At 49.3% G+C, this 15,283-nt stretch overlaps 1 protein-coding gene across 5 annotated transcripts in view; it reads left to right on the forward strand.

Moving 5' to 3' along the window:
• Positions 1–15,283, forward strand: part of Br140 (bromodomain-containing protein 140) — a 22,047-nt gene continuing 6,764 nt past the window's right edge. For 2 of the 5 annotated variants that reach the window (XM_089551603.1, XM_089551604.1), the window contains exons 1-8: positions 1–710; positions 1,727–2,773; positions 4,732–5,292; positions 6,598–6,786; positions 8,108–8,195; positions 9,210–9,293; positions 10,086–10,328; positions 12,703–12,945. In XM_089551603.1, the coding sequence (XP_089407729.1) occupies positions 435–710; positions 1,727–2,773; positions 4,732–5,292; positions 6,598–6,786; positions 8,108–8,195; positions 9,210–9,293; positions 10,086–10,328; positions 12,703–12,945 (2,731 nt within the window). In that variant the 5' untranslated portion in view covers positions 1–434. The remainder of the gene's footprint in view (positions 711–1,726; positions 2,774–4,731; positions 5,293–6,597; positions 6,787–8,107; positions 8,196–9,209; positions 9,294–10,085; positions 10,329–12,702; positions 12,946–15,283) is intronic. The other 3 variants (XM_089551606.1, XM_089551605.1, XM_089551607.1) reach the window with 3 other exon arrangements.

Consider the following 15,283-nt stretch of genomic DNA (forward strand, 5'->3'; position numbering starts at 1 on the left):
AGAACACTGTCCAACTGTCCGAACCACGTCCAAACTGAACTCTTCCCTAGTGGACGTTGCAGGAACCTTGGAAAGGGGGGGGCTAGCTGTGTCAGTCGATCAACAGGGTCAACAGAGATTGTATATCGTTTTTTTTTTCTTCTCTCGTTTGCTGGCGTTGACGGTGATTCCGACTGCCCGGAAGAACGACTCGCCCCGTAGCAGCCGCCGATCGGCGAGCTCGAGGAAGCCCTGTGCGCGGTCGCAGCGTGTATCGAGAAGCGGCGGGAATGCGCCGCCGCGATCGGCGCTGGAGCGCGGTGGCGGCGGGCGGCTGTGCCTGCCGCCGCAACTTGGCGATCGCCTCTCTGACTTCGTGAGTGCGTACCCCTCCTCGGGGTTGGTGCCGGCGGGCAAGCGGCCTTCGGGTCGCTTGTGGACCCGAGGCGCGCGCCATGTTGGCCAATAGTTTCGACGTGCGCGCTTTCTGTCAGAACCTTCGCGCGACCAAGCCCCCGTACGAGTGCCCACTGCCCAACTGCGGCCGCATCTACAAGACCTACTCCGGCATCCAGTTCCACCTGTACAACTTCGAGCACGACGGAGGCAGCGCGCCCAGCAAGAAGGGAAAGCGCGGCCGATGGCACCATCGGCAGAACCGGCGCTCGCCAACACCGCCGCCGGGCCTCATACCGGCGGCCCGCGAGGCTCTCACGTATGCAGAGGCGCAGGTGAGTAAGCGCGAACGGCGGCCGCATCGGCTCGTTCCTCTGTGTTGTACCGGTGTCGGTTGTTTCCGTTTGCGCTGCCTCGAGCTTAGCGTGCCGCTCTCCTCCGTGTGTTCGATTGCGCCTGAAAGCCTCTTCCACGATACAAAGCGGTTGACAGCAGCTGTTCGCCGCAGTCCAAAGCGCTCGACGCTCATGTCGATGCCACGTCTCTACGGAGCCGTTAAATCTGCCAAGTGCGCTGGTGCATTCACAAGGCACTGCAGGCATTTTCTGGGTGCGGAAATGAGCTCTGACGTAGTGCTGCTATCCGCGAGAACAGCTGGTGGCTGTATACTGATCCGCTTGATGGCTTCGAGAGGGCTTGCTAGCCTTACGCGTTTCCTTGCGTTCGTTTTGTAATCGTTTGGAGAACTCCTAGAGACACTTTTCTCTTCGCAAGAGGCAGTCCTGTCCTGTCTCTGCTCTGCGTATGGCCGGGTTGGAGCAGTTGCGTGGCTTTGCAACCATCGTGACAGTGGGTCTCTACTTATTGTTGTGCATGCAACTACACAGGTGTGTTTGTTCGGGGAATGCGTGCAAGGAATATTCCCTGGAAAAACGATATTCGGATAGCATTTTTTCTGCATGTTTCATTTATTTGGTCATGATTCATAAACATAGCTAATGATTTGTACTTATCCTTAACAAATGGAAACCACACAATGTTGAAATAATCTGCTTTTTTTTACTGCTACATCCATATTGAAAATAGAGAGTCACTAATTCCAGCTGGAAAAACACTTTTCTCGAATTGACATTTTCCAGGGGAAGTGGAACTTTTATAGCTGGAAGCAAAGATGTCTCAGCTGTAGCTAGCTGGAAATGGCATTTTCCGGCTGGAAGCAGAAGGCGTACCAACTGGGATTGAATAGAAATCTTTTCCCCATCAGGGTATATAGTTCCTGTTTTGCTTCTTTGCCCTGTCATCACTCTTGTAGCTTCAGCTAACAACCTGGCTTTCTTGCGGGGCCTTGCAGAAGATCGTGGAAGTGGACCTCGATGGCTGCCTGCACCGCATCAACATCTGCGAGCCACTGGACTTGGTGGCGGCAGAACCGGAGGCTGGTGCAGCCAGCGAACCAGAGTCCGCTGCTGGAGCAGTTGGCAGTGGTGGAAACAAGCCTGCCAAGCTGCCAGAGGCATCCTTCCGGGTGGTAGCGGACTACGATCCCCCGGACGCTCCGCCACGGCCAGCCTCCTACTACCGCTTCATGGAGAAATCAGCTGAGGAGCTGGACGAGGCAGTGGAGTATGACATGGACGAGGAAGACTGTGCCTGGCTTCAGCTGATGAACAACCGGCGGCGTGCCGAGGGCCTCGGGGAGGTCAGCTGCGACACTTTTGAGTTGCTCATGGACCGGCTTGAGAAGGAGTCCTACTTCCAAAGCCAGAGCAGTGGTCGCGACCTCGGACCGCCCATCGATGAAGATGCTGTGTGTGCCATCTGCAGCGACGGCGAGTGCCAAAACTCCAACGCCATCCTCTTCTGCGACATGTGCAATCTGGCGGTGCACCAGGAGTGCTATGGCGTGCCCTACATCCCTGAGGGCCAGTGGCTGTGCCGCCGGTGCCTGCAGTCGCCGTCACGTGCCGTGGACTGTGTGCTCTGCCCCAACAAGGGCGGGGCCTTCAAACAGACGGACGATGGCCGCTGGGCGCACGTGGTATGCGCACTGTGGGTGCCCGAGGTGTGCTTTGCCAACACCGTCTTCCTTGAGCCCATCGACAGCCTGAGCAACATCCCGGCCGCACGCTGGAAGCTCACCTGCTACATCTGCAAGCAGCGCGGTGTTGGTGCCTGCATTCAGTGCCACCGTGCGAACTGCTACACTGCCTTTCACGTGACCTGCGCTCAGCAGGCAGGCCTCTACATGCGCCTCGAGGAAGCCGCGGGGCTGCACGTGCGCAAGGCGGCCTACTGCGACGTGCACGCCCCTGCTGCGCCCGTGAGTAGCTCCCCCCCGCCGTCACCAGCTGCCGCTGCCACTCCCCCGCCTCACCTGCCAGCCAGCCCCCATTACCCGGTAACCCTGCCCTCATGCCTGCTTTCGCTGCTCCCACCCTGCTTGCTTGCTGCTGCACCCCTGTAGATATTGCTCACCGGTGCTCTCAGCCCCAAACTTAAATCCATGGTGTCGAGCGATCGCAGTGTGAAAAAGACTGGCACAAAAACTGTCCCCTCTGCCTCCCATCTGCATCCTCGCCCTCCTTCCTGTTACGCCTACGGTGACTGCCGTACAACCTGGAAATGTACCCTTAACAGCTTTTGCTGTATTACAAAAAGACTAAATACCGAAATAGGGCCCATATTTTGGAAGTGTCCACTAAGTGGATGTGTCTGTATAGGCTTGGAATAATCTTGGTGCATTTCCTTGCTTCAAAAAGGCCAAAGCCCCGCCCCGGTGGCTCAGTGGTTACGGCGCTCGGCTGCTGACCCGAAAGACGCGGGTTCGATCCCGGCCGCGGCGGCTGAATTTCGACGGAGGCGAAATTCTAGAGGCCCGCGTGCTGTGCGATGTCAGTGAACGTTAAAGAACACCAGGTAGTCGAAATTTCCGGAGCCCTTCACTACGGCGTCCCACATAGCCTGAGTTGCTTCGGAACGTTAAACCCCAATAAACCAAACCAAACCAAAAAGGCCAAACTGCTGTAGGTGTCTCGAAGCATATTAGTTGCATTGTAGCTTGCATCACCTCTAAATCAATCACAAATGCTCTGAATCAATCACATTCTTCTTTAGAATGCTTTAACATAATTTTTTGGTGCATATCAAACATTTGTTGCAATATTCACGTTTGCATGGCAGTCATTAATGCTATGACAAGTGCAACTTCAGCTGCGATGACGTGGCAGAAAGATGAGTCATCTGTCACTGGGCTGCTGTCACTTCCGCATGCAGAGTTTGAACCACCCAGCATGGACTGAAATGGACATGTCCTTTTCATGCAAGGCAGGACAAGCACTACACTTTCTAGTGAATTTTTTAGAAAAATTCCAACACATAAATGCATACTGTGTTTGTGGCATAGAAGCTAATCACATTTCTCCAAAAATGCCATTTGATTAGCTTCTATGCCACAGGCACTGTGTGTATTTAAGAATTGGCTTTCTTCAATAAAATCCTTTAGAAGTGCAGCACCCGTCCTGGCTTGTATATTTGTCTTTTTTTCTTGTTCATCTTTTTTGCCCTGCGATTGCTCAATACCAAAAATCCTAACCATCTGGTCCGAACAACCACGCTCTTCCAAATTTTATGCTGGTGCTGGTAAAACTGGCCTTAAGTGCATGCTAACTGCTTGAGGATGATTCACACAGTGCAGCAGAAACGAGAACATAGAAAGGTGAGCACACACACATACAACACTGAACTTGCCACTAACTTTACTCTGAGTAGGGCAAAAATGGAAGTAGTTGCATGTTCACTTTGTCAGCACAGCACTGATCATGTCTGAAAACCAACTAGCCTAGCAAGCATCTTAGAATGTGACATTTGCTGATCCATAAGTTTAAACTGCGGATCCTGAAAGTTGCGGAAAGCTTTGATATAGTTGGCTAAAAAAACCTATCTTCAGTCAAATCTTGAGCATGTTAATCAGAAGCAAGCACTGCTGCATATGAACCTAATCAGTTTCAAAAGATCAGGTAGCGTAGATTTATTTAGGGATGTTGACTAGCATACATGTGGACATCATTTTGTACGTGTTACTTTTTAGGCTTTGTAGTAGTATGGTATGTGGACTTTAAGGTCCCAAAGCCTTGCGAGCTTAATTAGCCTTGGATTAATTTCGACCATCTCAGGTTCAAAAGAGTAACCTTTCTTGCCACAGTGACAGAAGTTACCTTTTAAAGAGGGTCATCTTTCGGGAAGTTGGCTGCAAATTAGTCATTTCCATTTTGGGGCATTAGGAGGACACAGGTGAGCAATGACCGTTGACTTGTCGCCCATTTCTATACCGAAACATGCACGGTGCCGCCGCCACAGGGTTCTGAGAACGGGGGCAAAGTGGACGTGGTGCGCAAGGCCCAGGCCAAGGCGCAGTCACGGGAGAAAATGCGCAAGGCACGCAAGATCCTCGCCGAGAAACGGTCAGCTGTGCCTGTGGTGTCCATCCCGACGTTGCCAAGCGACCGGCTGGCCAAGATTGCCACGCTCACGAACCTGGCACGCAAGCAGGCCTTCCTCGAGCGACTGCTGGGCTACTGGACGCTCAAGCGGCAGTCGCGCAATGGCGTGCCCCTCCTGCGGCGTCTGCAGATGGCGCACCCTGGTGGCCGCCGAGGGGAACTGCGTGATGCCGAGGCCGGTGGGCTGCGCGAGCAGCTCAAGTTCTGGCAGCGGCTGCGGCAGGACCTGGAGCGCGCGCGCCTCCTCGTCGAGCTGATGCGCAAGCGCGAGAAGCTCAAGCGTGAGCAGCTGCGCCTCCATCAGCTGGCCACCGAGCTGCAGCTGTGTCCGCGCGATGTGCTGCTGCGGCGCTTGCTGGCTCAGCTCCGCGAACTCGACCCCACGGGCATCTTCGCGCAGCCTGTGAACCTCAGTGAGGTGAGTGGTTTCCTCGGGGAATACATCATCTCTCACCAGTTGAGCCTGTACATTTCAGTTCATCTTGAGTGCACAGCAAGTTTTCTTCATGACCTAATAGTGTGCTGTAGGGTACTAAGTGCCCAGCAGTTCTCTTCATGCCAAATCGCTTGATATAGGATCTTGAGGTCCATCAAGTTCTCTCCATGACTTAATAGTTCTTAAATACCCAGCACTGCTTTTCGTGCCCAAATTGCTCGATGCAAGATCTTGATGTCCACAAAGTTCTCTTTATGACCTAATAGTGTATGCTTTAGGATCTTGAATGCCCAGCAGTTTCTCTCCATGCCAGAATTGCTCGATGTTGGATCTTGATGTCCAGAAAGTTCTCTTCATCACCTAATAGTGTGCTGCAGGATCTTGAGTGCCCAGCAGGTCCTCCCTATGACCAGATAGTCTGCTGCTGTATATAAAGACAGCCTGAAATAATTCTGGTGGTCATATTTGAAAGCAGTAAATCTGTACAAGTAGTCTTTGTGAGTATTTAAGTCAAATTTAAAAGCTCTGCATGGATTGTATAATTTAAAAAAAAATTTTTAAAGTTGCTGCTCACAGGTAATTAAGACGACTCCTCTCTGCAAGTTCTTAGCCACACCTACCCTGCTGGTGTAGAGTAGGAAATCTGGGCAAGCCTTCACACTGGGCACGCCCTAGTGATGTGGGTGGGATGGGGCAGGGCAGGGTGCAGTCCTCACCTGTTTGTTTTTTTTTACTTTTTCTGGTGCACTGGTGCTTATGAGTTGAGAGGGGAGAGGAGGAGCATCATTTTCAATCACTAATGTCTTTAGTATCAATGAAGCTAGCTTAAAAATTTTTGCAGCACAATGACGAGTGATGGAATACCGATCACTTGCGATTTTTCCTTACCTCAGTAAACATTATTTCAGGGTCCCTTTTAATACCCAGCAGGTGCCAGTAGAGGGGACTAGTTTGAGGACAGTGTTTAAAATGTTGTACAATAAGCAATAGGGATGTTATAGCAAGAGTTCAGTTTCTTTTTGAACACACATCATAATTACAAAATTCACAAAGTAATTTTTTTACCAGTGCAGAGCATTGGGTGAGTTGAGGATTGTTGAGCATGATGTTCTAGTGGAACAGAGGGAAAGGGTAATTCCTAGTGTTGCTATTCTTTTTTCGTCCCTTGTCTTGTCTTGTGCTGGAGCGCCACACTCCAAGTACATTTTCAGTGTGGCTTAACGTGCAAGACAGCTTCCATCTTCTTTCATTGTTTAGCCCGAGATGGACTTATGCTTTTGTTTCCAGGTTCCAGACTACTTGAACTACATTTCGAAGCCCATGGACTTTTCGACGATGGAGCAAAAGCTGAAGCGGCACGAGTACGGTGGCTTGGACGAGTTCGAGGCTGACTTCCACCTGGTGGTCGACAACTGCACCACGTACAACTCGCGCGACACAATGTACTACCGGGCGGCAGTTAAGATGCGTGAACAGGTGAGGACCATGGCCCGAATGGGCGCAGGCAGGCAAGCAGTGCCAACTGCACCCACTTTAAGTCGTCCTGAAGAAGGGGCACGGCTTTCAGATCATAAAAATCTCGAAAAAAATTGAATTTTAGAAAACACCAGATTTCTGTCTATAAGATATGTTTAATTTAAAAAAAAAGCCCAGAAAACAGCCCTGAAGAGACTTTATAAAATGTTTTTGTGACGGTAGGTAGCAAAAACTGACTGGAATCTCAGTGAAAATGCCAGTTTTCTGAAAAGTGTTTTTTGATCTGGCTGCCTTGCTTGCAGAAAGTGTAGCAGCACGACAATGGTATTCCTTGATAAACTCTTTATGCTGTGACATTGGTATAGTTTTGAATTACTTTATAATTTTTTTATTCCATCACTAATTTTCGTGTCAATTATGAGCACATTATGCAAGCGTGCATGTAACATTCTGTGCAGAAAAGATATCAGGGAGCTAGAAGTACTTGTAAAGTGTCACAGCATCAACCCGTCCTTTAGGAAAAAACTTAAGAGGGACTGGCGACTCCTACCATGTATTGTTGTCACGCCAGGCTTTCTGTTAGTTTGGTATAGCAGTGAAGCACATAAATATATATAATGTCAAAACTACTCAGGATATATCTTTGAAATTTTGTATTTAAGCATTCATTGGAGTTTACATTAAGCATGCCAAATTTCATTTCATTGCGCAGAAAGATAAAAGGACCCCTTGGCTGGTGCCAAGTTTAACATGATGAACCACCATCTCACCCAACTTTGTGCTTTACTCAACTTCCGTTTGCCTTCACCATGATGTTTGGTGCCACATAGTTTCAGTTTCAATGCAAGGCGCACTTGTGCCAGTATCCTAACACTTGTTGTTGGGCTAATTGGTTCACATATTTGCTCTTTACGAACTGCATGCGACACCTGACAGAGATGACATGAGACAGAGGAACAGGATACGTTCTTCCTGTGTCTTGCGTTATCTTTGTTGAGCACTGCATGCATTCCTAAGAAGCAATTGGGATGTAACGCTAGGTTACAAGCTACAGTGTTTGCACCTTTCTTTTTCTTTAGACTTTTGTGGGAATTGCCGAGTGAGCCTAATTGTTTAGTTTCGTGGCCATAATAATATGGAGCACGCTTCAGTGATCAAACTCCTCTCACGCCTTACCAAGCAAGAATCAGGAATTCAATGCACAAATGCTGCCGATGCCCTTTCGCGTATAGCTTATTGTGTATAGTCACAGTGCGTGAATTTGTGATGAAGTGCAGCTAGACATGTGGTGTGGTGTCCCTTGTGTTTTGCCTTCCTGCAGGGAAACTCCGTGATCAGCCAGGCCCGAACCAAGGCAGAACGAATCGGCTACGATCCCATCACTGGCATGCACCTTCTTGATCGAGCATGTATGTGATTTCTGCCTGGGCTGCTGTTTTGGGACATGATTGTCAGTATCTGCCTTAGAGTAATGTCTGGGACACCAAGCTCATGCAACTTGTGGCAAGAAATTTCAAATTTAAGAAAATTTCTACCAGCAAAAGTTAAAGGAGTGAAGACTTCTGTGAATTTATAGAGCAGCCAGGCTTCTAGCATCCATGAATGAGGCTTTTAATTTTGTAAATATTTTGCAGAATGCTTCTTGGAGCTGCCAAAATACCTTAGTTATCCACATTATTCAGTTGAATACATCTACCAGGGCTAGTTTCTGCAATGCCCGTTGAACATGATGTACCCAGGCGGGATTGGCATTGCCTGGCTGTCTGACTGATGCACGTGACAGCCAGTGCTGCTTGAAGGTTCTCCCACTTGAACGCGTTTGTGCAAAGGTAGAATTGTATGGTAAACTAAACTTTATGAGAAGAAAACGTGAAACTTAGAACTAGAAAATAATGCCCGCGTTAGCAGAGTTAGGCTTCAGCCAGAATTATTTACAAAAGTGTGGTGGTGGTATCAGGTCATTTCAGGAAGAAAAGTCATTGAGAAATTGAGCTGGTTTGCATGTGGGTAGATTATACAAACGAAAAAAAGTATATGAGACTCACTGCCATATCATGCAATTTACACAGCCTTGAAGAGCTGTGGTTCCTTTGACCATCTGTTTCACATTTTTCCCCTGTAAAAGAAATATGCTTTGCCCAGCCTTCATTTCTTGCTCTGCAGAATTCATGTGTCCGCAACTGCTGTGTCAAGGAGGTGTGTGCGGCACTTTGCTCAGTTCTGGGGGGATGGTGCTCTGTGATCATGGCGAGCAGCCAACTATAAAGGGAACAATGAACGTTTCAAAGGGGGGGGAGGTATGTGGTGTGGCAGCCGAGAAGCGAGGAGGACAGGCAAGAAGGTTGACACCAGAACAGTGGGTCCGGTGTTTAGCATTTGCGGCTGTGACGCTGGCTGTAACACAAACTGTTTTCCCGTTGCAGCGACGGCACCGAGAGTAGTCGTGAAGGGCCGGCGTGGAAGGCCACCCAAGCGTCCTGCACCCTGCCAGCCGCCTCGACCAGCAGGTGAGCTAGCTCAAGCTTTCTGTCGGACACAGACCTGAGGTCGTCATCTCAAAACCTCTTTACGGTTACATTTTCGGCTCCCCTGTATTCATGCGATTTAAAGTGGCTGGCATTATTGGCTTGTTATCCAGAGACCGCATGCTTTGCACGACATGACATCATCACCACGTGGCCCATTAAACCCCTTACACATGACCATGATCTCTTCACAGTATGGCAGCACCCTCAATAGCTGAAGTTTTTAAAAAAAATTAGCAGACAATTAGCATGGCTAAGCGCGGAATATCATGCAGTAGCACTAGTTACGGTGGGCACTGAAGGTCCTTACGTGGTAAAGGCATTTGACCTAAAGGTCTTTACCTAGATGGCATTTACCATGAAGGCACTTCACCCAGGTGTGCCCTTCACTCAGGTCAAGGCCTGCTAAGTGTACACATACATACGTATGCCCGAAATTTGAAAATGTGCCCAGTAGTGCTACCACAGTGAAAATTTATCCTTGTGCAATCTGGCAGAGCAGCTCAGTGAGAAGCACTGAAGAAAGAGAGTACATGCATGCTCCATCCTCTGGAAGAATGCCAGCTGACTAACTAGCGAGGCAAACACAAATTTTTATTTTTTCTACGAATCCCCATTCCGTAAACTTTTGTACCATAAACCTCCGAGGCGTAAAATTCTGCAGTTCCGTAGTTTGAACTGCAGTGGTTACGGAACAACTGAGCAGTGATTTCTTATTCTGTGAACAGCATGTTCCTAGCCATCAGCTCACAGAAACTTGCTTTCACACTGAAGCCCCTGCAGAAACGGCACCCGTGGGATCCCTGCCACCAGCATCGCCACCGCACGCGACACCAGCGCCCAGTGCCCGGGAAGGAGGCTTCCGAGGCCGGGGGGCCAGCAGCCATCGGCGTGGTCGCCGGCCACTTGGATCTGGGCTGGCACGTCGGGGCCGACCCCCTAGCCACGGTACGCAGGCGTTCAGAGCGCTGGCATGCTCACCCGGAATGCACCTGGGGGGACACTTTTCCGCAGAAGGCAAGTGTTTGTCTGTGTGTGCGTGTGTCGTCTCTGGCCCTAGCTCAGTATGTACCTGGCCAATCAGTGTTGATGGGAGGAAGTAAGTGATTGGCAAAAAAAGCGTTAAGATCATTACGCGTTTAGCTAGCTTAACTGTTGAATGCCGTTGCAACTTGTAAGCCTGCGCGAATATTCAATAATCTCGAATATTTGGTCGAATAGTAAAGTATTCGATATTCGATTCGAGCCGAATGTTTGGTGTTCGAAGTCTCGAAGTATTCATCCCAAGCGAATAACGTTTCTGGAACTCTTGCTTCGTACTTCTGGATCACAACACGGCACGCGCACAACCAAAGCCCCAACTCCGTGCCGCGTACCTGCACTCCCACGCGTATACCGACACCGATCACGCATTCTCGCAGCAACAGACGCAAGCAGGCGGAAGTGCGGTGTCTGCATCTGTACCTGCTGTCAGGTGTCTACAGCTGCACCATCAATGGGGCACGGCAGCATGCCTCAGTACGGAGATTTAGTATAGCGCGATCCGCATGTGCAGTGGCTCCCCGTAGAACCGGATCGCCATAGCAGCCGCAATCGAAGGATGAGCGATTCTGCGGTTCTCTTGATTTCGGCTGAACAAGTTTGAGCAGACTGCAGGTCCAGCAGCCGCTCTCCTCTGCGTGGAATTTGCGAATCAAGCCCAATGGCACGAGCATGAGAGGAAGCTAGCTCGAGGCACATCGTGACAGGTGCCCCTTTTTGACGCCTAGCAGGTGTTCATGGAGTCGTTGCTTAAAGGCAGTAGCTGCGCAATGATGCAATCACAATTAAGAACAGTACTTGGGGGGGACGGTCATAGGGTCGTAGATAGGTCAAACACCCCCCAAATATGTCTGTTCCACATGTAGGCCAACTCCCAATTTCTGATGGTCACTTTTGCAGGACGTCGACACCGCTTCAATGAGTGTGATAAAGTTCGATGCATTATTTTTTTTTTTTTCATGTAATGGCCCTGTGTTCAAAAATACATGATTTTTAAAATGCCTGTTATGCCTTTCAACCTTTTTTGTGTGCTAGAGCTATCTGAAATATTCGCTTCGAAATTATTCAAAGAAAATTGCTATTCGATTCGCATTCGCTTCAAACCAATGAACCACTATTCGCACATGCCCAGCAATTCGTGAATTTGCGATTGCTCCCTATCTGGAGGTGTGCTTTGCCTTGACGTCACGGTGCGGGGGTCACGTGGGTGGCAGGGAGGGCTCTGTGCCAGGCGGCTCCATTCTCATTGATGTCAAGACGTAGGGTCGTGTTTATTTATTTATTTATTTATTTATTAGAGATACTATCAGTCATGTATATTTATGTACAGATTCCTCCACTACGAAAGGGAACAACCAGTTTGTGCAAAAATACAAATTTTTTGTCTATTTTTCACAAAAGCTAAAAATCACTTTGGATATTGCATTCTAAACACGAATTAGCCTATATGGGAATAAAGAAGGAGAAAGCTGTCCTGTAGCATGCACTCTTTTAGGAGCAGGGCATGTTGTCCAAGTACCAGGGTATATTTCGATCAGTAAATGTACAGAATGCTTACTCTTGGCAGTGAAGGCATATTTTCACCACAAAACATAGTAACTTGAGCTTAGGCTGGTGGTTACATGACCCGCCACACTGCTACTTTAACGCCGACATGCAGTGAGAACAATCTAATAACAGCTGTGCTGTAAAAATGTACACTCTCCAAAAGACGCATAAAAGAAAGCCATTTTTGCCTCGGTGGTTTCACAGGCGCCTTGTTCACAACAAAATGAAGGCAGTAGCTGGTGCTTTATAGGGGGCAGCTTTTCTTAAGGAACGCATGTAGTACATCCTCGGGGTGGGGGGAATGCCTCATGTGGAGTTAAGCATATAAGGTGTTGGTCAAATGTGCAAGGACTCTATGGGCAACTTTCCTGATAGTGACCCAGACAAGCCATGTCTCGGTCAGTGGCATGGCTAGTGAGAGAAGTATTTAGGAAGACAGAAGCAGCACTTCCCCTTTGAATTTTGTGGTCTTAGTTTACATTGCATCAAAAGTAATGCAGTTTTTTATTTCAAAATACCAGGATAAACGAGAGTGAAACAAAGCATCACTGTCAATGCTTGTTTCTTGTCTTTTACTTTTGTCCTTGCTGCACTGTAGAACACAGCTAACACTACTTTAGTAATGAAGGATGCCTCCAAGACGCATCATAACGCTAATGATAATGACAATGAGTGAAAGAGTGCAGCGAAATGTAGCGCCATCTGTTGAAGTGTTTAACAATCACAGATGAATACAGTAGTTAACAGTGGCTCAGTTTTACACCTCACCCTTCAGATGGTGTAAACGTTGGCCTCCTTGCAGCTGTCCAGTCTACCATTCCGTCTGGTGTGAACCGGCGCACGAGTGTGCTCTTCCGGAAAAAACGATGCTCAGTTGGGCGGGGCCCGGCGGGCCGTGGAGCGCGTCTCGGCCGCACCCTGTCATCCAGCACGTCTGATGGCCAGGCTTCGAGCCAAGACTCTGCTCCCATCACCAATGCTACCACCGCTGCTCCTGCTGCCACTACGACCACTACTACTGCTGCTGCTGTCACTCAGAGCCCAGGTGAGCGGTGCCACAGAGCTTCCCAAACAAGACAAAAACAGTGAAGCATTGATGCCACTCTGTCGTGTGTAGATATTTATGTACAGTGGTGAGCAGCCTTGTCTAGAGCGCTTGAGCGGTGCGCACTTGGTAACAAAAACCGAAATTAGAGAGCAGCCCCTCATTACAGGGCAAAGTTTTCGTGCCTGCTTTGTTTACGAGGCTATCTGGCGCTACTTCCGTGCAAGCGTTGCTGCTGAACCCTAGAGGCTGCCACAAAATCTGGATTTGTTTGCAAGGAAGTGCACCGTCCGAGCGCTCTAGACAAGGCTGCTCACCACTGTACAGATTCCTCCACTACGAAAGGGAACAACCAGTTTGTACAAAAATGCAAATTTTTTGTCTATTTCTCACAAGAGCTAAAAATTGCTTTGGATATTGCATTCTAAACACGAATTAGTCTATATGGGAGTAAAGAAGGAGAAAGCTGTCCTGTAGCACGCACTCTTTTAGGAGCAGGGCATGTACCAGGGTATATTTCGATCAGTAAATGTACAGAATGCTTACTCTTGGCAGTGAAGGCATATTTTCACCACAAAACATAGTAACTTGAGCTTAGGCAGTAGTGGAGATCAAAACCTCGGTTAAAACCTTTGTAACTACTAGAACTTCACTTGTTTTGAAGAGAGAATTTGTTTCCGTTCCCATCTGTAAGTATTAATGCGATAGTGCTGAAAGCCCTGTTAACTAGAAATCATGGGCATATATGGCTCTGGCAGGTGGTGCCCAGAGAGCAACCTATGGGAGGCAGGTGGGGCACCTAGGTCACGTGACCTTGTGGCTTCATCACAACCTGCCCATCGAATAGTGAGGGAACTGGCCACAGTGGCTAGTGGGGGTTAAATTAATGATTGGTCGGTCAGGAAGAGCAACCTGGGCCGCACAAGACCCATCACTGAGACCACTTGGCATCTCAGGGCAGTGGCGCATCGCTTAACCCTTTCGCTGTCGGGTGTTCCTGCCCGTGACGCACCCCCAGTGTCGCACACTTCCGGGATGATGGTCCCGCCGTTTCAACGTCAGAATCTGACGATGCGGAACTCGCCTCTTCCTCGGATGAGACGCTGTCAGAGTCCGAATCCGAGCTCGGCTCGTATTTAGAATCTGAAGAGCCACCGCTCCAATGCGCAGAGGAAGGTCCCGCGCGGTCAGCCATATCGGAAAGTAACCGCGCGCAGCGGGGGTGTGCTTTCAGTGGCCCGCAAAACGGAGAGAAATGGGGCGCTGTGTAATAAAGATGAGAGAGGGAGATGGAAAAAAGCTAAAACAAAGTTGAGGGGCTTTGCTTTTGCTGCTGCCAGCCGCAAGCGAGGGTGCGACGAGAGAGCGAAAGCAGCGATCGAGTCATGTGTCAGTCTCTTTGACTCTCGGAGTGGCAACGGCGCGCGCCCTTGAACTTGAAGCGCCAGCTCAGACGCCGACAGAAGAAAAATAAAAACCTGCAAAACAGTGGCAGATGGCAGAACAACCCTTGGACCCATAACCACATGCCCGCGTCATGATCCGGCGAACGCGGAGCGATCGTGCCATTCAGCAAAGAGAGAGGGGTGGGATGGCAGTTGCTCCGTACTCTTCAATACACGTACCAAAACAGTAAGGGGCGAAAATACGAACTTGTAGAAAGATTCAACAGATGGCGCAGCTAGTCCAAGAGTGTCAGCCTTGTGCTCAAGCGCGAAATTTTGAACGCACGATAGAGAACGTACCGGTACGTCAGTGACACTGTGGGGGGGAAGCGCGAAAACGTACCGGTACGTCCGTGACAGTGAAAGGGTTAATCACTGCTCCAGGAGGGATACGAGGACTCCCAGGGGCATATGAACGTAGAGAATGATCCTCTCTGCATATCTGAGAACTAACCCATTGCACTGTCGCGTCATACCCTTAAGGTGAAGTTTAAGTGTCCCCTCCAATTTTTTTTTTGTTTTTTTTAGTGATGGAAATCTACCCCAGGGCTCAAGCAGAATACTGTGCCCCCAAAAAGGGAGTGCACTAGAAGATCTTATGCCCTTTTTACTCCGATATAGGGTAATTCGTATATAGGGCAATCAAACCTTGATATAATGACCACGGATATAAATTTCTGGCTATATTGAACTGTTCCTGCGGTGGCTCAGTGGTTATGGTGCTCGGCTGCGGACCCGAAAGACGCGGGTTCGATCCCGGCCGCGGCGGCTGTAATTTCTTTGGAGGAGAAATTCTAGAGGCCCGTGTACTGTGCGATGTCAGTGCACGTTAAAGAACCCCAGGTGGTCGAAATTTCCGGAGCCCTCCACTACGGCATCTCTCACAGCCTTAG

The sequence above is a fragment of the Amblyomma mixtum genome, chromosome 7 (genome assembly GCF_055824585.1).
Source record: "Amblyomma mixtum isolate Tamu chromosome 7, ASM5582458v1, whole genome shotgun sequence".
Taxonomy (NCBI): Eukaryota; Metazoa; Arthropoda; class Arachnida; order Ixodida; family Ixodidae; genus Amblyomma; species Amblyomma mixtum.